The 24,668-nt window shown below is 39.5% G+C and overlaps 1 protein-coding gene across 1 annotated transcript in view; it reads left to right on the top strand.

Moving 5' to 3' along the window:
- The window catches only part of HDAC9 (histone deacetylase 9), a 306,119-nt gene that overhangs the window by 134,998 nt on the left and 146,453 nt on the right, over positions 1 to 24,668 (top strand). The window contains exon 13 of the mRNA XM_064506335.1: positions 20,079 to 20,256. Within this exon, the coding sequence (XP_064362405.1) occupies positions 20,079 to 20,256 (178 nt within the window). The remainder of the gene's footprint in view (positions 1 to 20,078; positions 20,257 to 24,668) is intronic.

The raw sequence follows: 24,668 nt of genomic DNA, 5'->3' as shown, positions 1-24,668 counted from the left end.
CTGAGACAGTGTAGAGTGTAAGTGGGATTTCCTCAGGACTTCTAATTTTGGCCATATGTGCCTGTCCCACAGACATTATAATCCAACGTTTCCTGCTAAAGAAGCTGGATATACAAACACAGTCTTTAAAATTATCAGAGTATTTTTAGAAAGAAAATTAAAATTCAGTACTGCTGCTACCTCCATGCCACAAAACCCCAAAAACCTGGGGGGGATCCTCCGCTGAAGCAGCTCCCCGCACACCCCGAATCGGTGCCCAGCAGGTGCTGCTGTAGGAGCAGCCTGGCTCGCTGCCTCCTCCCAGGCACACAAGCACAATCAGAGCCTGGGACTCCCACGTACCCTGTAAAACGCAACTCTCTCCATTGGCAGTGTAACTCTAGTAACACAGCAGTAAGTTAGTTAACTTATTTCTGATATTCACAGTGCCAAAGTTGCAGTTGTTAAAAAACTCAAGTAATCATAAAGGAAGATGCTTTAGACTTCAGAAATTCCACAATCAAATGGTTTAAAAAAAAAAAAAAAGAAAGAAAGAAAAAAGGAACACAGAACGGGAACACAAGCAGTATAAAAAAATTGCAATGAATTTGTAAAGGAAACACTCCACACTTCTCCAAGGAAAAGAAAAAGAAAAGAAAAAACCAACTGTGTTGTTAAATGTCTTTTTAAACACAGATTTAGAGAATGAAATTGAGGGTTATAAACTAGTAGCCAACAAAAGCAAGAAAGGATGGAATGTTGGTAACCAATTGCAAGCACATAATCCAAGCAAAACATCTTGAATTGCTAGTACTGTAATAAATTACAGTTTTCACTTTTGTATTCTGCAAGTGAAAACAGCACTAAGTCAAGCGTGAGAGAAGGAGAGTAGAGGATGACCTTTTCAGTTCACTCACACCCATGACAAATAGAGGAGCTGCAACATGGAGAGTAAATAATGAGGGGGAAAAAAAAAAAAAAAAGCCCATCGTTGTGTTAAGGGACAGATCCTTCTCCCATAAAACAAGGTTCCTGTGTTGCTGAAGAGTTAATTGTCAGGTAGCAATAGATGAAAGCCAAACCAGGCTCTGAGATGGTCTGCTATGGTGGCTGTTATCTCATTTTCTTCCATGGATTAATTTTCCCCTCTTTAAGTTTAATTAGATAAAAGTCTAGGAGCAGGAGGTGGCCCTGGAGTGCTCTAAGGGCAAGAAGTGGTCAAGAGCTGGTTTCTCTCAAACTTTGATTAGCCTATTTGATAAGTGATACTAAGCACCCCAATTGGTTAATGAATGAGGGGTTCCCATGAGGTAAGTGACTGGGAAATTTAGCCTCCCCCACAAGGACAGTGAATATGTAAACTTCTGTCCTTCAGTTAGGTGTCTACTATGGTTAGGACTTAGGGTGATTTATATCCTATCCGGGTCCTGGAGTGTATCTACATTGATTGACTCCCTTGATCTTGACATCAGTCACTCGGCTTTCAGAGAAAGGAGGAACATAGGAGATAATGAAAGCTACATTAAAGAAGGCCTTACCATTTATGTAAACGTTACTCTATCTTCAAAGGCAGAACTGTCTTTCAACAGAAAGGAGATTTATTTCCTACTTGAAAATATTAGAAAGAAAAAGTTCCAATGTATTTAATATTGAACATCTAGCTCCGGTGCTGATCTTTACCTTTGGGGTTTGTCTCTTCTGTTTTGACTATAATTGCATTAAAGTCATACTGCATACCACTTACAAACACTGGAGCAGACACACTAATCTTTTTTGCAAAGAGACATCATCCTTTCCCAGTGGATATAATACGGAAGAATGAAGAAGTGAAGGGAGAAAGAAACTCAGGCTGAAGAGTGTGTAGAGTAAGAGCAGAATTGTAGAAAAAAATACTTGGAAAGCTCATGCATAACTATCTATTAAATGTGGGACTTTTTTATATGTAAATCCATGGCAGTAGAAACCAGGACATTTCAATAAAACTAAAATACACCTCACAAATGGTCCCCTGGTGAATATCACCTACATAATAAGATTTTCCCAGCTGGGTGCCAGGTTCTCCTTGGCCCTCAGAACAGGGGACAGATCTGGGGCACGGCGAGGCAGGAGGGAGCCTGGCGGGAGGAGGCAGTGATCTCGCTCCGCTCAGCAGGTCACCCACCAGGCTGCCTGCAGCAGGAACATCAATTAAAGCAGCATTTTCAAAAATGCTGAGCAGAAAGGTAATTTGTACAGCTGAGAAGCAGGGCCACGTTATCACCCATGGAAGGCTGTAAAAAAAGAAAAGAAAAAAAAAAGCACAAATTCTCTTGGTTAAACGTCACTAATTCTGCTACAAAATAACTTCTCTCAAAGAGGTTTACAAAATCATGAGGGCAGTAGGCAAAGTGAATGAAGAATTGTAATTCACCAAATCCTGCAGTATTAGGCCTGGAGAACTTTTGTTGAAATTAGGAGATCAGTTTAAAACAGACAAAAGAGTTGTTCTTTGCACAGCAAGTAGCAAAATTGTGGACTTTGTTGCCACAGGAGATTGTAGAGATACCAGCAGTTCAAAAAGGGATTAGACAGTTTCATGGGCATAAGGTCATAAACAAATACTAAAGGAAATGGGCAGGGATGTATCTCTAACATCTATAATGCAAAAATTGTGGATGCTGGGGGAATACAAGGAGGGCGAATTGCAGAAAGTAGCCAGGCTTATGTGCTCTCATTGAATGACATCTCCTATTGCCACAATCTGGGACCGTATTGGGCTAGATGGACTGGTCTGACACAGTAAGATACATCTTTATGTTCTTATCTCCTTAAATCTGATTGGGCTGTATCTAGTCCTTCAGACATAGCCAGACATAGATTCTTCTATTAAAAATTATTTTTTTATTTTCTGTCTAGCTTCAGAACAAACCACACTTACGCTTTGTTTTTCTTAAGCCATGAATTAATCTTCTGAAGTCAAGTAGTCAACAAAATAAGCCTTTTTTTGTCTTAGCTGTCTCTCTCAAAAAGTTTCAAGTTTTCCTTAAGATACAAAATGCAATAGTTATATTCCTGAGTAACAGACTCTGCTGTTAAAAACAGCCTAAAGATGCAATAGGGTTGAAATTACAGTTTATGAAGTAGAGAATTCATATACCAGAATCATTTCATTAAATATGTCAACAATTAGGGCAAGTATGTAAGACTGAATTAAGTTAAAAAATATCAGGGGCAAGTCTGTGCATTAACTAGTATGTTTTAGGGAGAAGATATGCAAAGAAAATCTTCAGTTGCTAAGTCTTATATGGAAAGTTTGGTAACTAGTCATAACATTCACACTCTAAATGGAATATGATCCTCTGTCTGCAAAAATTGGTCATTAATACGTAACCTGCTGAGTTGGAATACTCTTGTTGTAATGAATAATTTCTTTGCAGTGAAAGTGAAAGAGCAAAAATACATAGCAAGGAGAAAAGGGAGATAGATCTTCAGTACGAGATGAAGAGGAAGAAAAATGATATATATTTTTTTCCTATGCTGAACAAAGAAACATAGAATTTCATTATTTGAGGCGTCTGGATTTTTAGCACCAGCATCAGGGCACTGAACTATGCTAATCAGGAGAAGCCCCCGTATTCAATGGTCTTTACTGTCTTGATGTCCCTCTTCTATTGAGACAAAAGGAAATGGAAGGGCTGGCATCTCCCCAGGTCCCAAGCGAAGTGGCATTAATACCTCTGGCCAGAGCAAGCTAGTAGGGAGTACATAGCAATTCTCAGACAGCATCTCTGGAGAAGTAACATCTACAGAGTGATATCTGTAAGGTTATGAAAGTTATTCTACTTTGACCTTTTTTCCTATAATACTAAAAAAAGAAAAAAGAAAAACCTGTTAATCAAAGCACAGTCAAGACTGCCTGAAAAAAATTTATGCGAGAAGTTGTTCTTGAGGTGCATCTCTCCTGGGTGATGGGGATCAGCTGTACTTGGCTTTGAGGTTTCAGCTCTCCCACTTCCCCGCTCCTAAATAAACTGTAATTACTGGCAAATCAAAGAAAAACACACCTGACCTTACATTTATACCTGGGATTTTCTTGGTTTTGCGGTGTTGTATCTGAGAGAATAGAGAGTTCAAGAGCAGAATTCCTTTATGGATTTATTGGCTTCTTTTAAAAGAAATTTAAAGAAATATGACTACTGCTCTGTAGCTTTTGACCTACGAGATTACAATCTGTGCTGACAATCAAATTCTATATCACATTATGAACTCTTAATTTAGTGACCAAAATTCCAGAGCCATAAAGCTATTCCTAAATTATGGTCCCTAATTTCTCAATACAATGCAGGCAAATCCCTGTCAACAGCCATCAGAACATGCACTGGACAGACATCCCAGCTAAGCAAATAGTTTAGCATAACATACCCACAAGCCCACATTAGATGAGAATCACACATGTGCATAAAATCTGCTGTAGATGAAAACGTTGCCTACAGAAAACTGCATTCATGCTTTGTCAGGGTATAGCATATACTCAAGGTGATAAATCATCTCTGTTTGTCCACTCTTCCTCCCCCAGCTGCACAATGACTAAATACCTCTACCAACCAAGTCTTTTAAGTTAAGGAAACCTTTTAAGAATTCCTCTTTCTTAATGCTCTAATATGCATGGGTTCACAAAATTAAATTACAATATTTTTATCTGTTTGGGATCAGTACTGTTTCCTCCTCCTTGTGTTTACTTTCCTTCAGTAGCTGACATCAAAATGTTTTCTGGAATGCTGGGACTAAATAAGTTACGCTTAACTCAATATCTAATACAAATAGCCCTGGGGAAGCTTCAGCAACACAATCATAAAAGCTACAGTTTCTTTTAATAGCTTGCCACACTTTGCTGATATAGTATTTCTCTAATCACCAATCTTTACATGCCTTCCTGACCTTGGAGCTCTCTGTCCAAATGACTTTGTGGTATCAAAGGCTTGTGTCATTGGAAGAGTGAATGGCTTTCATTTTTCTCCCAGAAACTTCCGGTTCCTGGCATCTGCAAAGAATTATTCCAAGCAGTGTTTTGCTGCCTTGCGGCCAGTGCCCTGTAGTGGCCTGACTGATGGAAGTGACTTTTCCCAAAAAGGTTACTGTGGTCAGCATTGAGCGGGAGCCACAGTTGGGGTGGAATCAGCCCTGCTTTCTCAGCTGATTTGGTTCGACTACTAGGCTACCACAAACATAGCTATGCTACAGCAATTAATTGCTGTGTTTTTTGGAAAGCATCAAATAAATAGATTACATACCATTTTATAATGGAGCGTTAAACACAAATCCTCCAAAAACAGCATAGATTCAGAAACCTAGGCATTCAAAGGTTAATTTAAAGGCTTTTAAAAAAGTAATTGTTGAAGGGGGACCTGGGGGATCACTCGACAGAACATTGTACAGCATGAATGTCCAAAAATCACAGCGGTGGTGCAGTGATATTCATTCACATGGCACTGACTTTTCAAGGGAATTTTTACAGGAGGATCAAGCTCCTACTTAAAGTGCTCTGGCCACTTCTAAGCCATGAAAGAGCCAGTGGTTGGATCCAGATACCCATCCATGTAGCCTGCATGATTTGTCTCCTCTAAAGTTGAATCCCTGTTCTTCAGACCCCAATCTACTTTCTCTTCTCTCTTTGTCCTTTTGCTTTAATTCCTCATATCGTTCTCTATTTTTTTAATCTTTATATAAAAATATAACATGAAATGCAATTGGACCTATATAATTACTATGCTGAAACAAACTAAATGAAACTCAGTTTTTTATGGGGAAGAAAGATTTTCATTTTTTTTTTAAAGTATTTTAAGTGTATTACAGTAGTGCCTTAGCTTCACAGCTTCAGTCAAGAGTCCTTAATGCTGAGCACTGAACCCTCACATAGCAAAGGACAAACTCCTTGAAATCTCAGTAGTTAGGACAGATAAAGTCAGGATGAGATAAGAGGACACACAGGCTTAGAGAGGTTAAAAGATTGGTCCAAGCTCTTACCAGTAACCAAGCTCTTATCAGTAACAGAAGAAAAAGTAGGATTTCTGAATTTTAAGAGACAGGATTGAGACAACATTCCTCAGAGATGGCTTATATACTTAAGTTACTTGAATTAAGTTTTAATTCAAAGGATGAATATTAAAACAAAACAACTTTAGAGATCCAAATCTTCCCAAAACAAGACAACTTAACCTAAGTGTCACTCAGAGCTTTCAGCTACTGCTGCAGCTATTTCTGCAGCATATGTCTGTAACCTTTTTATTAAGGGAAAAGGGGAGGATCCTCTGGCTACATCCCCTTTTGGGAGAGGACTGACACAAGAGCCAAAAATCTTTCCACAGCCAGAGGGAGCCAGCCATGTCCCCCTGCTCAGGGCCTCTCACTCCCTCCTTTCTCATTAAAATGTGAAGGTTGGGTGAGACAACTCACGCCTTTGGTTTAGGCACCAAGTGTGTGCACTAGTCACCCTAAGCTTCCTTTCTTAGTCTGGGGAGAAAACCGGGTGTTTTAGGGAATGGCTCATGCAATGCATTAGCTACAACACATGACCCACAGTATTTTCCCCTCTGTTGTCCTGTTGCATCTGTTACGGGGATAAAGATTGGTGCCTATTACGTGAATGCCCAATATTGGCCAAGAGGAACCTACCAACTAGCTTCTGTCCCAGAGACTCCCCTTATTTTTTTTTGCTAAGATTTTCAATGGCCCTAAAATCTCAACACCTTCAGACCTTGTCAGATGGCAGCTACTCATAAGTTAGTGCAGATTTTTCTTCCAGCCATGTGAACTTGTAGTATGTTATTTCCAAAGTAATAAGGCGAATTTCACTCTTAGCAGTCATTGCACAAGTAGCAAAACTTTTCTAATTTCAAAAGAGTTTGGCTCTACTAGCTTGCATAACTTCACACAGCACTTTTCACACTGAATGAATACTTTGCGCCTCCAGATATTGCTAATGTTAATACCGAAACATGGCCAGCTCTGAAACAGAGCTCAGTAACTGTTTATTCTCACACACAAAAATAGACTACAGGTTAGATGAGGTAGCAGAGAATGGATGCTTCCATCTGAAGCCATATTGAATCTAACTTTTCAAAACATTTTTTCATTAAATATCAGGACTCTGTCCTGGATATACTTGAAATCAGAAGAAGTCTCAAGCTGATTAACAAGTTTACAGAATAGTCAATAGAAATATTATAATTTCATGACAAAAGAAAAAAGAAAACTCATAGCATAGCACAGCACATATTCTATAAAATTCCTTGTATTACAAATTAAATCATTCCTACAGGAATGCTGTTGTACGATAGCAAGAGTCATCAGGGCTTAAATCCAGGTTAAAAAAACCAAAAACAACAAAAAAGGGAACATGGACATAGCGTAGATTGATGCCTCACAGCCCACATGAATAAAAACGAAAAACAACCCTGCCTCATATTTCCAGCCATAAAAGAAAAGGCTTCCAAATTCTCCATAGACTGACTAAAAATAAGCAAAAGAGGCCAGGTAGCAGCAGTCAGATTCTTCCGAATTAAATTGTATCCATGTGTATAGCACATTTCAAAGTCCAAATTCACATATCCAAATGGCTCTTTGAACTTTTATGTTGAAAACAGAGGTATTCCTAGAATTGTTACTAAAAGTCAGCTCAGCCATAATCTATTCTTTTTCCTTTTCAAATGTCGCTGTTAAGCATTTAATTGTTAATTAGGTTTGTCTATTGAGAATAGCAAAGAGAAACCCTAAGACCCACAGTTAAGGTAGGAATTTTATAGAGGAGAGAGGGAAGGAGTTGAGGAGTTCACTGTCTGCAAGTACACCTCTGGATAGTGTTAGCTCTCCAGATGGGTTCAGGGCTAGATCTGCCACATCTTAGCATATCTGCTGATATTAGAGCTGAGTGTGGGTTAACCCCATGTTGTTCCTGGGAAGAAACCATCAAGTGCATCCTGTATTTTAGCATACTGACAGAATGCACTTTGCTGGTTTGACAGGATCTGACACTTTGCACCCAGCCCCAAAGCTTTCAGGTGTTCTGTTCAGGTTCGTGATTTTGCCAGGGACCAAAATACATTTGATGACCCCATTCTTTTTAAAAAGGTCTTCTGTGGGCAATGAGGTTTGTAGGCAGCCTCTAACAAAAGCGTGGATGTGGGGTGTCAGCCCTGGGGAGCACTCTAGGATCACCCAGCTGAGGGTGCTGCTGGCGCAGCTCTTAGGAATCAGGGTGGACTTGAAACGCTGTGTCCACTGTGGCTCTATGCACTGCTTTGTGTGTCAGCTTCCCTTCTGGATTTCTCCAACTGTGTTTAATCCTTTCTAGAGGTTGGAAAGGAAACAGAATGGGTTCTCCCAATAAGACTAAGTACAATGACCCTAAAGATACAACAGGAAAAGTTTCCTGGGCCTTTCCCCATGATGACTCTATGTCATGGAGATAATCTCCCTTCTTGCTCCTACCCAGTGTTTCCAGAACCCTTTTGCCACCACCTTAAAGCTGTGGAGTAGTTGCTTTAAATTGTCACTTTCCAATACCTAACAGCTGTGATATCTGATAGATTCCATTGTTCTGACCTCTTTCTCCTACGCTTTTCCAAACCAAGCACAGACAAAACAACTTCTGACTGTATCTCTACCACTATCTGTTGTAATAAGAAACACCGAAGGCCACAGCACTGCATTATTTCCGAGCTAAAACAACCAGTTGGAGTAATGCAGTTATTTCTGATGCAATGGTTAAAGGATGGATTTACAGTTCAGGATTTCTAATCCCAGTTCACAGTCTTTCTACGCCTCAGTTTCCTCATGCATGAAATACTTTCTACATAGCAGGTGAATTACAGATTATTTTCATGATATCCTTTAATAGGATTGAATGGTGCAAGGGATATGTACACATACATATAAGCAAAACAATTACAGAGGAAGAAAAGAGGCCTTGTGAAAAATAGCGATGAGAAAAGGCAAGAAGCATAGCAGGTTATGAAAACACATATGTATTTTTAAAAGAAAAAATACATCCCATGTGACATTACATAATATATCTATCTGAAGACAAAAAGGAAAGCTATGAAGTTATTCCCATGAAAAGATTTTAAAAGGAATAAATCAATTGGCATAGAATTAGCAAGTACAGCCCTGTTTTTGGCATGTTAGTAGCTACAGTTCTGCAACACAGGAGAAAAAAAAAATCTCCAAGCACTAAATGATTTCATTTGTCATAGGCCCCAAATCCAGAGCTTTTGGGGACAGCTATAATGTTATCTTGAGAGAACACAGGTCCAACATAATTAGGAATAAAGAGGTAAGAAGCAAGGGGAATTACCTGCATAACTTCACTTTGTAAGTCCTCCCATGGAAGGTGGCAGATAGGAAATCTGCATAATAACGAACCTGTCACAAGACAAGGCCAACTAAATAGAACAATTAGAATTAGCATTTTGCTTTGACTGGTTCTTAGGATTCCCCCTCTCTCCCCCCCCCCCCCCCACAGTTTTCACTAGACATAATTTAAGTTGCAGTATTGATTTCATGCAGTGTTTTCCTCTTTTTTTTTTCCTTCCTCCTCTTCAAGCTTTGCCTAGCTGTAAGACAGTCTTTCCCTTCTTTGTGGGCATTGCTTTGAGAAGGAGCCAATGAAATGCCAAATTGTCTTCTCAGATATCCCACTAGAAACCTGGTCTCTTTAGTCTCTCTAGACTGACAGTGTAAATAATACACTCTGACCCCAAAACAGACCTACAACGCATTACGAATTTATTAGTGGAGGAGGTGAGCATCTCAATGGATTGTCTTTCTTTTGGGAACTGCTCTAGCTACATCTGTGCAACTCTTGGGAGGCCTCCCTTGTGCTTCCTGGCTTGCTCATCTGCCCCTTACAGGTTGCTTTTGTCTGCCTTCTCAGGCTACCAACTCCAGGATGTTCTCAGGCACGTGGACTTCTTTCCAGAAGTGCTGTCGGGCCATGCTTGGGGAGGTGCTTTAGGGGTGGTACCACAACAGAGCCAGTTCCCAGGGTTGCCTATTGTCAAACACAAACCGGGCTACCACTGCATCTTAGTTGGCCTTTAAAGCAAAGAACTAGTGATTCTAAATGCTAAGCAGCCATCCTGTGAAAAAATTGGCCCTTTTTCAGAAGAAGAAAGTGATTTTTGATTCAATATTTGGCAGCTTTTAAAGTTTTAATCAATATACTTTGAATGTCAATTTTTCTACTGTATTGAAAGGGTTTATAGTAAAGGGCAACAGATCCCAGGTAAAAAACATGCATTAAAGTTCAGTGTCTAATTTTAGGTTCTTGGGTCTCTTAAGCATACAGACTTTTTTCCCTGCAAGCTAAGCCTCTGTATTTAGGATAGGGCTCTCTTTCAGATAGAGAAAATATGATTGCTATTGCTGTGCTAAAACCCTTTTGTAGCTTGATCCAATGAACCACTTCCAGAAGTGCTATACTTAGAGAAGTATTCTTACTTGTCCCTCTCCTCCTGTCAGTTGGCTTTGTAGTCTTTCTCAGGTTTTCTAGTTCTTGCAATTTTTGTCACATCTTATGATATTTCAGGATTCTGGAGACATGCAAATACACAAGAAACCTCAGCTTTTGTTGGAAAAAGAATAAAGACAAGAAACATTTTTTGACTTTATGACCATGGAAGGCAGTTTGAATATACAAGCATAATAGCTTTCAAATCTTAAAAACAGTAAGAAAACAGAGAGCATTATTGTAAAGAAACATGGATGACAAGAGAAGGGAGCAGACCAAAGCTTATGATGTTCAGTTGTTTGGATTTTATAACGCTGCTCTCTGTCTCTCGTCTCCTTTTCAGTCCCTTCCCATTCTCCACACAGCATCTTATGACAGCACTCTACCCCCAAATTCTTTTTCCAGTGGGACATATCTGAAATACACTGTGATTGAGCAAGTTCAAAGTTCATATAAATTAATTCATCCTTGCTATAAAATATATTAAGCATTATGAACTGTTCTAAATGTACTTTGCATTTAGAGGGCCAAGATTTGTTCAAAGAATGAGAAATTGAATGTTGTTTTATTTTGTAGTCTGCATTATAGAAATAGTGCTGTGTGAGCACATATTGTTTTCCACATTTTTATATCCTCCAATTATTCCTACATCAATGAACATACAGGTTTTTCCCTGCTTTTAGTTAACCTATGCTGGCAGTCTTCGCCTTGTTAAAGGCAGTAAAGCTTATGCTGAGAAGTATGTAATAGGAAAGTCCCTGGTTTCAAGAAACACTTTGAAGTAATCTTAAGGTTTTCAGTATAATTTTGTTCAATTTACAAATAATTTGATCTTCTTCCAAAAGAAAAAAAACAAGTATAACATGCTATACTTCTTGTTGGTTGCTGAAATAAGATTTATTCTACAAAATATATAGAACTATATAACCTATATATAGAATATATAGGTCTGAAAAGTTTTGTTTCATTAGAGCATCCATTCTCCCATCCTTCAGCATGCTTCACCTTATATTCAAGTCCTATATTTTGTAAGGTCTCAAATCATATCACTATGTCACTATATAATTACTATTTCTCTGTATGCCAAAAGTAAAAGAAATGGGAAGCAGAACATCTGAGAGGGAAAATAATTTTAATAACTTTTTAAAACAATTTGGAGTATTTGCAAGTGTGTGTTTGCATGTGTTTTAAGAACTTACATAATTCTTACTATGAATATTTTGGAGAAAGGAAGTCTGTTGACATTTTAATGACATTCAAGTAAACTGTGACCTCTGAAATCTTTAGAGGATGGACAGAAGTCCAGCAAAGGACTAGAATATTCATCAGGTTACAACTCTGCTGTCAAATAGGTGACAGCAGAAATGGGTGGTTTACACAGAAGGACTGTGGTGCACAACAGCAATACAAAAGCCTAGTGCAGTTCGTGCTTTAGATGCAATGAACAATGGAGGTGACAGAGTTGGTAAAATCCCTTGGTTGTGTCTCTATGTGCTCACCATACGGTCAGTTGATGCTTTCTCTCTTCTGTGGAAGTATATGCAGGCAGAACAGGGAGCATCTGCAAAGGGCTTCTATATGCCCTGATGATTTTATCCTTAGACACCTTGTTTGTTAGTGTGCGTGGGCTGTTTATTAAACAGGGTTATGCAAGATTTTTTATTTATATTTTGGCCCAAGTAATTTCCATTTATTGCAAATGTGTGTTTGCATGTGCTTGAAGAACTTATATAACTCTTGGTATGAATATGTTAGAGAAAGGAAGTTCATTTATTACAGCAAATTCTGAAAGGAAGTTCCATTTATTAGAGTAAATCCTGAAGTCTGCAGACTTTCGTATAAAACCAAAGCAGAATCTACTGAAGCACGTAGAAAACAGCTCTTTGGCAAGAACTACTGAATTTTGCCTGGATATTATTTTTTCCTCTGCATAAAGGCCAAACTAACAATACTTAACTTTTGGGGGGGGTGGTGGTGGGGGTGTCCTGCGTAAAGTAACACCATCATGATTTGCCAGTACTATTAAAAAGAGAATGCAGTGATATTTCCTAGATCAAAGAAATAGGTGGGAAAGGTGCTTTTTCATTAATTAGTTTTGGTCAACTGACAGTTTAATTGAATGACTGCTGGAAAGCTACTAGGATTATGCAATTGTAACAAGCATGTGCTAAAAAGATTACGTAGCCTATTTACTCTTTACATCAAAGTAAAAGAGGCCAATACTGCACTGAAAGTTAGGGCAAGAAACACAGACGACATTTTCCTATTAGTGTTCGTTTCTGCACTTCTCCGTATTCCTTTTCTGGAAAGCACCAAATAACTTCAGAAAAGCCTTGTGGTATTTCTAGTAAAAGTAATAAAGTAACCAGAATCTTCTAAGAAGTAAAAAACAAACAAACAAACAAACAAACCAAACAATAAAACCCCACCACAACACACAAGATACTTAGATACTCTTTTTTCCCCCTCTACTGTACCCCCAATTATTTACCTATTAAATCTCCAGGAGAGTCAGAGAATAAGGAAAAGATTCAGCCAGGAACGCAAGTTTTCAAGGAGGTGCTGCATTTACTTTGGATGTATGCTGCACGCACCGCAGAGTCAGCATTTTAGTAGAAGTGACAAAAGTCAAGTACCTGCCAATGTCGGGAATGGAGAAGGAGATCCTACCGGAGAGGGAAATCATTGAGTAAAACCAGCAGCTCAATACCTTTGGAATTTCCCTCCAGCAGAAAGTTCTCCATCTTTAGGGTCCTCCTCACTCTCACTCCCAGATGCCATTTCCCATTACTCCCCTCCTTGTAATCACTCCTTGCTCCAGCATAGTTACTGATCAACTCATTTTCCTTCCTAAAGGCAGCTGAAGACTTCTCAGGGCACACGGCCATCTTGACTCCTTACCTACATTTGGCCAGGATGGCCCTTGTTAGGGGTCTTTAGAGGCTCAGATTTTTGGAAGCTCCCTGTCTAAGGGGAAACTTTCACTGTCTCTCCCTTTCTGGTCACAGGTCAGCAATCTACTCACCTCCCAGGGCAATAATAAGAGGTAGAGTCCTGACCCCACCATTACATCCTACAACCAGAGACAAGGGCTGTGACCTCAGCCCTGACCTATGCATCTGATCACATAACCCAACATGGGGAATGTGTCCTCTCTCACATGACTTGACAAAGGAGCACACCCTTGTCATCCCATTATTAGTCTTTCCTCTTCCCCTCCACCTTGAACCCCTAGACAAAAGTGTTGCCATTTTAGTAATGCCTTCTGCTGTCCAAAAGGTGCTCCTGCCCTAGAACGGAAGGGTGGAAGGAAAAGAGCAGAGAGCTCTAAAATGTCTACTTCGCTACTCCGGGAACTAAGGGTGGTGATCATATCTTGGGCAGTCACCATGGAAGGGACCCCCCCCCATATAATCACCCCATACCTTGGCAGCAGCCTTTCCACAGTCCTGAGGGAGGCAAGGGGAGGCAGATTGCATAGGTTGTGGTATACAACAAAATAGCACTGCTGCACAAGGCAACAGATAATTTGCCTAGGACTGCAGGCAGTACTGGGATGTGACTTTCATACCCTAGTTTTACATCCACATCCAACACTCAATTGATAAGACTTGCTCTTCATTTCACTATTTTCCAGTCAACTCTGTGTTCCTTGGATTACGGCAAAAGAAAATCCTATTCTATAGAAGTCCTGATCATTTGTGACCCATTACACCCAAATGCCTCAAGGCTGGAGACCTTATTGCTTCCTGTCCACTCTTGCTATAAACCCTTCTACTTACTCTATCAGTGTGCTTGTGTCCATACTTGCTGTTTATTTACTTTCCATAAAATGCTGATCCTGAATTTGTGAGTCACTCTATATTTCAGATGGCCATCCTGAATTTTTCAAGTTTTAGAGAAGATGATGGACATGGAAATTTATGTCTTTATATATGGTTTTGTGAAAAATAGTATCAGCAGGGTTTCTTGGTCATCTGTTTTCTCCAAGTAACAGAACAATTTAAAAGGCCTCTCAACATATTCATTTTTAGAGATACCTCAGACTAACATCCGTTTTAGGTTACGCTCCTTCATTTCCGCATTTGTGCACACAAGTATTTTCAGATCTCATGACCTACCCTTGCTCAGTTCTTGAGAGCCAGTTACGGATGTTTGAGGACAATGGGCAAAACTACTGTTTTCTTTGAACTACTGTTCACAGAACTCCTGGGTTAAAAGACCTCCTGCTTACCTAGATCCCACTTTTGTCCCCTACAGTCCTTGTTTAGGAATTTATTACTTTCTTTAGCTTTCTTCCCCTTCCAGGCATAACCAAGATCAGTTCTATTAGCATTTTCATGAGGTCCATGGTTTCTGGAGCACTGTTAACTACCTTTCCTCTCTATAGGAACTTCCTGGTTGCTCAGGGTTTCTGGCTGAAGCAGATTTCTGATGATGCGGTTTTGGCCACAGGCTGCCATCATAGGTGCCCTAAAGCAGGACTGAGCTTTGTTTGCTGCAAATAGAGGCTGTTTTGCTGGATGCAGCCAGTGGCTGGCTTGGGTAGCCCTTGCATGTGTTCAGCTAGCACTGCACTGGGAAGGAAGAAGGGCAAGGAGAGTGATGGGGGGAAAGAAAAGAAACATGAAGTTTTCTGTTCCTGCAATGCTGCAAGGGCCTTAAAGAGGCAGAAAGAGTATGACTGCTGACATGAGCCACTGCACAAGACAAAGTAGCAGAGCAAGTGTCAGAAACAGCCTTCAAAGGAAGGAGCTGGAGGAAGTACTTAGAAGGCTGCAAGTCTTCCCTCTGGGAAGATTTTGTTTTCAGCCTCACTTAGGGCAAAGCTTCCTGAAACAGGTACATACCTTTCCTCTTCAGTAAAACTTGGTCTTTGTGTAATTTTCAGAAAACAATGTGAAAGTTATAGAAGAAAAGTAACTGGAGAACAGACCCCAAAGAAAGACTTTGAGAGAGAGAGAGAGAGAGAGAAAAAAATCACAATATTCAAGCCAATATCATCATTGTTTTAGCTTGTAAGATTAGTAGCACTGAAGCTTTTCAGGGGAAGGCATAAATAGGTAACATATGAATAATTTTAACAAATAATAGATGTTAAATCACATTCCATGCTTCACACATTAGAGGCGCATCAACAGGTAGCAATAAACCCTGGATGTAAATACATGAGAGTCTACTAAGACTAGGCTCACTCTTCAGAAAAATCAAGATTTATTTCTCCTAAGAGAATATTCTATCACAATGCAAAAAGAGCAATAGCATAAGTATTGAAGAGAATCATTACAGTTATGGTACACACATTTAAATCTAAAGGTTTACTTAACACTGATCAAGTTAAATATCACCATATTCAACAGAGATAGAAAAGCAAACAGACTATTAGGAGAGTCAAGAAAAACAATTATGTCTGAGAGCCAGTATTATTATTTTTTCTGTGCCAGACAAAATAACTTGAAGGAACAATAATTCATAGAAAATTCAGCTATGTTTTGTCACGCAGCATGGATCCAACCAGATATATTTGCACATCACCAGACACTGGTTCACAAAGCCATTAGAAGTAAGTAGCTTTCATTAAAATCCTCAGAATATACAAAACATTAAGCACTAAGATGTAGGAACCACATTTCTAGATAAAAGGAACACTCACACCAACCCAAAATGATTCCAGCTCCTTCCAAACCACAACCCTCACAGTAATACTAGGAGAACAACAAATATTTACCTCCCATGCCTCTAAAAGGGTCATCTTCTCTTCAGATACTGATTCTAAAACCCTCCTCAAAATAATTACTGAAAGGCCTGAACCAACTCCTAAGGAAAATGATGAGTAGCTCTCAACTCACTCTGGGGTTGGTAGATGAGGCTCTAATTGCCTGCCTCTACTAATGAACTAATCTCAGGCACCTGGAACTAGCAGGCTCCACGCAGGGCAGGCAGGGCTTGGGTTACCAAAGAAATGCTCCAAATATATTCACACAAATCACTAACCCTGCAGATGTGCAAATGCTGCTTTTGTCATATTGCTGGAGAGATGGACATATGTTTGCAGTGCTGCTGCGCATAAAACCCAAAGATGAATTCATTGTATTGCGTTAATCCTTTCCAGAGGCCAGGTGGGCATTTAGGAAGCCAGATAAGTGTGTTGGTTATCCACATTACTCTTTGCATTAATCCACTTGTCTGTGTGATAGAGAGTATCTCAAACATTTGGAATGTAAATATATAGGTGGCTGGAAAATATATATGCATGTCATGGATGCCTGTTATCTGTAAAATGAAACCTAATGAAGAGTTTAACCTAAAATTTTGGCTAAAATCTGAACAAGGCCAAACTTTGATTATGTCTAGAGTTTTAAAATTACAGTTAAAAGGTCTGGAAATTACTAGAGGAAGTAAGCCAGCCCCAGTGTAAGCCCTGTGAGACAAACTACCACACTTTTACAAAATTTTAAAAGATTTTCACTGGTAAACCATTCTCTGTGACCTCAGAAATTAAATCAGGTGTCATTCAGCTTCCAACCCTCCATGGATTTCTTCTCCTTTCTTTGACAGCTTATGCTGATAAACATGTGTCAAGTTCTAGGTATGTATCTGGTTTAATTTGAGGAGGGAAGAATGATATAAACAAAACACACTTTGGAAGTAAAATACAGGGGAGCAGGAGCAAGCTCTCTTCTTGGTCTTTGACAAACTGCTATAATATATAGCTGGCTGGCTCTTGGTGAAATTCATACAGGTTGAGTAACATTATAAAAAAAGATTTATCCTGATTTATTCATGTGCCTCAATATAGGCACATAGACTATGTAGACAGAAACACCTAGTCTTTCTAAAAGCATAGGTAAGAACATCTTTCTGAATTATTTACTACATTTCATAGTGTATCACGTTTTGCTCCCTGTTCTTGAAGACGCCAGAAAAGATCAGATAAACTCACTTAAATTGACTCTTTCATGTCAGAGACCTGAATAGACTAAATTTTAGATATTGATTGAATAACTAACTTATGGCTTCACTGAAAAAAATTGTGCAGATATTGCACAAGTGAAGTTCAGTTTTGAAAGTAAAAAAATGCAGAAAAGACAGCTCTAAAGGCTCAGCGCTCAACGTCTACCAGCACTGAGGACAGCCCAAACAGAAACATCTGTGCATGGTGCAAATCCCCTCAAACCTCACTGAAAGCCATATTTCCAAACAGACTTCCTTCAGGATATGTAATTAATATTATTTAATGCAGACTGTCAAAATACACTGAGGCAAGATACATTATCTTGAAGAGCATTCCAATAGGGAACAATCCCCTTTGTCTTCTACACTCTAGTAATTAGCAGAAAAGTGGGCTTAATTAATTAATTATCATTAGTTAGTGTGAACACTAAAAACCAATAGCAAAAGTCCCTTGGACAGAAAAGCTATACAAATATTATCTATTTAATTAATGCAATTAATGCAACCTATGAGACTGAGGAGGGCAGCAGAAATAATCACTCTGCTGACCTTGTAGGTGAGAGACAAGCTCTGTGTGATGAAGAAAGGCTCCAGCAGGCAGGAGTATTGCTTCTTCCAAGCCACTTAGTTAGCCATAATGCTTTGGAAAAGTGGGTAGGAGCTGGTGAATAGATTAACATCAGGGAGATACCTGCTTGCTAGTGCTGCTGTCACCATGTGACCATGCGATGCAGACAGCAATGGTGCCACAGACAGCAAAATACCACTTGAGACTTTACTCTTGAGCACTAAACCAGCAGTGAGGAAAATGAATGCTGTATACTCACAAAGGGATTTATTTAACTTTGTTCTGCACAGGCATAATATTCCACATGATAATATGCATCCATAGTTAATTCTTTGCTTCTCCTCCCCACTCACATGCATCTGCAACAAAGATTACGAAAGATGTGTGTACCTAGGAGCACAACAAATACCCCTCTGAAAATTCACTGCAATTAAAACCATCAGTGAAACTAAATAAAAGTACTAGGGCACTTAGGCAGTTTAGGAAGGAATGCTATTTTATGTTGTGTTCATAAGGAAGGGGCTACGTAGACTTTCTCAGATACCTCCAAATAACTCCTGGCATACATAACAGCTTCCTGTCAGCATACGTTAATACTAAAAAGAAAAAAACTGGGGGACTGTATTGAAGAAAGGGAAATGGTTTATGACCCCAAACCATTTCTTGTAAAACCTCTTGCTTACTCATATTTTTTTTCTATATTTAGTCACTTATGACAAGGTCCCAGGTGCTTTACCCTTCCCATGGCCTCAAGTCTTTTCACTGAAGAGGAGGTATTAACGTGGGTTTTGAGGTTGCCTTTTGAAGCATTCGTTCCCATTTTAGCTGTTACTGATGAGCACTCATTTTTATGGAAACTTCTTTTTTTAGTATGGGGGATAGACATTGCCGCTTCCCACAAACTCTGGGCTCATTCTGCAGCAAGCGAGGGACTGGGGTACTCCCCGAGTGCTTCCCCCTGCCTTCGCACTCAGCGTGAGCTCTGCTTCACCTCTCTGGACACCTCCTGGGGCAGGCCAGGCCCCCAGCAGCCTAACCTGCTGTGTTGAACAGGACCATATGGCGCTACTAAATGTTATTGGGTTCAGGAAGAAAAAAAATCCATGTATGCCTGCATATATACCAGGTCCTGGTGAAGATAAATGAAGTCAGTAGTTCTAAGATGGAGATCTGAATTTCAGCTGAATTTAGAGTGCAGACTGGTTAGAAAATATCTCACCTTTGCATACACTTTCAGTTGAGGTTCTAGGTCTATATGTACAAAATAGGAAAAAAAAAATGGGAGGGGGAAAAAAAAGACTTGGGAAGCAATCCTATTCTGTGGAGTGAGTGAAGGCCAAAGCTTCTCCTGATTTCAGTAGAGCCAGACTTTCAGCTTTTTTCATGTCAGCAAAAATCGTCATTTGTTGACAAACAAAATAGAGGATAAAATCTGCCTTTCCACTCTGTCTTGATCTTTTGCACACCTGCCTACTTTTCACTAAAGCGTTTGGCACTGCCTACAGCCAGCAGCAGTTACGACAAAAAAAGATGGTCCCTAAGTGGGATCTCAGGTAACCATTCATGAATTTCTAAATGATCTGTGACAGCTTACATGCAAAATGTTCCTGTTTTCCAGGCAGCTCTGGAAAGAGTCCGGTGAGTCCCCTGTAGAAATTTGCCTCACACTTGCTCAGCAAATTAGGTACTGAGTTATAAGGACACTGCTCTTAGCCTTCAGTATTACAGGAATTTTTTATTTTCATTTAGCTGTGTAGGAGCATAACAGTGCATGTTATAACATCATATTATATATTGAAAAAAACCTTTAGTCTTTTATAAATCTGTGTGTGTGAAGCCGTCTTTTCCTCTGTCAGGGAGAACTGACAGGTTGCCTGCCATCACCTACTCTCCGGCAAAGTCAGCAGCACACACTGTCAGTGTGAAAACATCTGTTGAATGGATTTATTGACTAGGTCTTAGGTGCATTTTTTTTCACACTGTTTATTACAGCCCTGACCTAATGAACTTAATTTGTTGACATGTTTCCCTCAGTGTCTTACTTGATCCCTTCTCACGTTTCTTTCTACTGTGCTGTTTTCTTGGCAACAGCAGTTCCTGGCGCATCGGCGTGTCCACCAGTTGCAAATCTACCAGGCTCAGATGGCTACAGTTGGCATGGCGGGATTAGATAAACATCGGCCTGTTTCCAGGACCCCGTCTTTGCCTGCTGATTCCACATTACCTCACCCAGCAATGGACCAGCCCAGCCAGCATGTCTACACAACTGGTAGGATTCCCTAAAGACTGCTTTTAATAGGCAGGGCAAATGCGTTTGTTCATGTAGGATCAACTGATTTAAATGCCTTGAATACCTCCTGCAGCAATACATTCATTTTTAGCCTCACTGGTCCCTGGTTTTATGACGCTGTACTGGCATCAAGTCAGCCAGTGCAGCTGATAAATCACAGGGTTAATATTCACACAGTCATAAATTATTATCGTTGACTGGCTCTGGCAATATAGCAACAGGTGCATTTTTTTCTGCCTTTAAGTCATTTATAGCTTTTTCTTTCATTTCCCTATCCTGTGGCTCTTTTCTCCATGTTCTTGTTGCTTATTTTGTAATGAGACCACCAATAAGTTGAAGAAAGACCACCAGTAAGTAGTGAAGCTGCAATATAACTCTCAATATCTTCATTTGACAAGTCAGTCCATGCTGCAGGTTTTTTTTTTTTTTTTTTTTTTTTTTTTTTTTTTTAGTATAGCTAAAGCAAAGCTGTAGCACTGACTGGAAGGTGATGTCAGCTATAACTTTGATGTCTCTCAGCAGTTGTGTGAAAACTCAACAGAGAAAAGCTTTCCTGGTCAGGCACCGGGTAGTCCAGTCACTCAGGGAGCATCTCATATAGGTATCATCTAGGTTGTCCAAAGCAGAGTGATTAGGACCCCAAAAGCCTTCACTGAAAGGGAGGAAAATGACCACATAATATATTCCTTATTATAGGTACCCTAACCTTCCAAGAGATCCAACTTTTTAACAGCACGAATCTCAGCGTGACATTACCACATGGTTAGAAGCAAAGTTTCACTTTGTGCACAAAAAAGGGGGAGTAACAGTACCCAGAGATGCTGTTTATTCAGGTTTCTGCCATAAGTATTAATTCCTTCACACTGGTTGACAGAACTTGCCATGCTCTAAAAGCTTATAATTCTTGAGACCGTGACTGTGGACTGATGTAGGGGTGGAGTCCTTCATGGGCACTGTGTTTGGCTGTGCACTAGACAATGTGCTGTCCCATCCCTCTGTGTGGAATGTGGACTTTGAAAGCAACATTTAAGATTTTACATTTATTATTTTAAATAAAAAAATGCAAAAGAAAAAAGATGGCCTTAGAACACAGAAAGTAAGTGGGTGAATGGATGCAAGTGACATTCAAAGATGAAAGACATAATTTCCTCTTCTGTAAATACACTGTCAATTTAGGCCTTTCACTTATTGAGTAAGAAATGTTTGGACTGTATAAAGAGAAACATGCTAATACACTTTCCATTAGGTTCAGCAATAAGACCAGCTGTGTGTAGAGGGGATTGTTAAGCAAGGCCACTGTTTCTCTAGTTGTCATTCATAGGGTCCCTAAGATATTTTACACTCATTTTAAAAGATTGACTGAAGACACCTAGAGCAAGTTTACTGTGTGTAGGTTTCAATATCCTATTCAGAAATTTGCTATTCCACTGGAAAAGTTGAATGGAATTGCAAATCTAAAGGCTGCTGTTTGAATCTGATTGCTCAGGTTTACTGACACCTCCCAGTGTAAGTCCTTGGAAAGGGGATTGGAGCCAGTGGGGTAACATATACCTGGGGAATTGTGGCATCAGTGGCACTGATTAAGGAAGAAAACATGAAGTTGAGATGGAAGAGTAAGAGAAGGAATGAAATGATGTGGGATAGATACTGAATGGAGATGATGTCAGGTAATGGGGGCATACCAGATGTAAAGCACTTGAGATTTGACACAGGAAGCTTGATAAGGTGTTAGATGCCCAAGAGTTGCATGTGGAAATGCAGATGGTGCACATGCACAGTTGGGCTGTATTAAGATCAGGCATACAGTTTAACCTTGTCCTTTTAGAAAAGCATTGTTATGTGAACAATAGAGATGGGATTTGGAGAAAGAAAAAGGAAAAAATGCAGTTTATTACAACTGAGGTTTTCAGTTAACTGTTGAGTTCCTTTCCCATGTTCTCACAGCTTCAGTCCCTTCTTGCTTCTGTGTCTTCCCTTGCTCTCTGTACCTTCATCTCCCTTTTATATCCATTATGTAGTGGCTGAGGAAGGCATACTGTGGTGCTGTAGCTGCTCCCAAGCCATATGTATGCTAACTGGCCAGCCAGTGCCCACTGGTTGCCCAGTCTGCAGGTCCAACAGAACACACGGCCGTTGCGCTCACGAGAAAGCCTTTCCTTTCTCCTCAGAGAAATCCCCTCATTTTCGACATCTCTCTAGGCTTCTCTTCAACTTAGCTGAAATGGCAAGGTGGCTCAAAAGTTACTGGCTCTGCAAGGGCATAAACTGAACTAGGATCTGAGTTGTTGAAACTGATTGTGCACCCTGCACTCTCATTCCCTGAATTAATAAAATTGTCTATTTCTCTTCCTGTTTACTTTTATAATCTATATCACTGCTGTTGGGTGCATTGAAAATATATCTATTTTGATTGGATGAGATTTTGGTGTAATGATGATCTTTGGTGTAATAATGCTCAGACACCTTGAAATACAGTTTCTGTGAATAATATGAGATATATGTATTATTAAGGAATGGTATGATAGGGTACACTTTTATTTTTGTGTATTTTTTTCTGTGTCTGGGCAGTGCCCTAGCATATGTTCATTAGTCAGTGGGAAGAAAGATATGACACAGACCCAGTTTTTATTTATTCCTGTTCAGTCTTTCCAACATCCCATGGTATGAAAGCCCTGAGCAACCTGGTCTGATCTCAAAGTTGACCTGCTCTGAGCAGAGGTTTGGACTAGAGACCTCTGGACGTCTCTTCCACTCTGAATTAATCTGTGATTCTGTGCTTTGCCTCTTTAAAAGAGCACAAAATGCAGCCAGCCTTTGCCCACAAGAGTTGCTACATTACCCAGCATTTGTATAAACATGGAAGCAAGGAATGGGTGGAGAGGGAGAAAAATCTAGTACAGCACTAAGTGAGACCAGACTGAAGCCTTATAAGTTATTGTGTAAAACAAACAAACAAACAAACCCCTCCCTGCCTTAAATTATTCCTTATTGTTTATTTTCTATTTAAAGACAATATATTCTTGGAAGAGAAAAAAAGCAGGAGGAAAACTGTTGTGGCAGAATACTATGCCAGGATCAAAATGAGCCTATATTTTTGTGAGTCACGAGAAAAAATGTTCTTAACCAAAGGGAATCATAATCTGAATCTGAAGGGAATCTGAAGGAAATCATAACGATGCTGATTGTGAGAGCACTAGGCAGTATATATGTAGTATGTACACAACACAATGAGATAAAGATGGAAAAGAATATAAAATCTACTTGATGTTCATTTAGAAGATTTACAGAAGATTTGCTAGTATTTAGTTTAGATTTTTGTTCTGAATAATTTATTAGAATCTCTCCCCTTGGCTTTTTTTTTTTAATATTGTTGTTCTTCCTGACATTTCTTCAAAGCATGCTGCTAGCCAATGATTTTTTAAGTCTCTATCTGGCTCCCTCTCTTCAAAACAATATTAAAAGAAGCTGACCCAAATAAAGTATTTGGGGATAGAATGAATGTTAGGGAGTCGCCTCTAGGAAGACCTTGCTTTTTCTGACTCAATGCAAATTCAATTTCCTTTGTCCTGTGTCCTCTATCGTTATGTGGTTGAGTGGTGTCACCATTCCAGTCTGTCATCAGGGCCGCATTCTGACCTTGGTGATATTGGTGTAAATCCAGAATAAATCCACCAGTCTCAGTGGAGCTGCTCAGATTTACACAAGGAATCTGAGAGCAGAATCTGGCTGTAGGCATTTGTTCTGGAGAGACAGAGTAACCATCTTTTATTAATATTTCACAGCAGTCTGCAATTGAAAACAGTTGTCTCCCTCTCTCTTTCTCTCTCTTTTTTGTGGGGGTGGGGAGATTATTGGCTGAATCTTGCTAGGGAAATCCTACAGGCTATTTTTAGCAATAAGCTCTACTGCTGCATTGTGGTATTGTACCAAGCGCATGTGCTGTGTGACCAGCAGCCGCACATCTGAATTACTTGCACATCCTAAATCAATTTAGATGGCTGCAATAAAAGAAAATATATATTTCAGACTTTTCTTAAATCAATTAATCCTGTTTAAGAAATAAATTTTATACTCACTGGTGTGAATATCTTACTACTTAAAGGTTTGGAGTGGATGTCATACATTAGTGATCTAAACCGGTTAACATGATTTTTGATTTGGACAAAAGATTTCACACGCTATAAAATTACATTTTTAGTTATATTCTATTTTGGAAAACATACTAGTGAAGTAGTGCTGCCACCACTGAGAAAGGGATGTTTATTCTTTTATCAGCCAGAGGAGGCATCCTGAATACGTAGTTTCAGCATTTTATTTCAAAATGACTGTTTAATTGCAACCCTGATATAGTTTACCAAAAAGTGCAGTTATTACACAGCATCTTGATTCTG

Source organism: Dromaius novaehollandiae, chromosome 2 (genome assembly GCF_036370855.1).
Source record: "Dromaius novaehollandiae isolate bDroNov1 chromosome 2, bDroNov1.hap1, whole genome shotgun sequence".
Classification (NCBI taxonomy): Eukaryota; Metazoa; Chordata; class Aves; order Casuariiformes; family Dromaiidae; genus Dromaius; species Dromaius novaehollandiae.
Note: the sequence above shows the minus strand (reverse complement) of the source record. Positions and strands in the feature narration are given on the sequence as shown.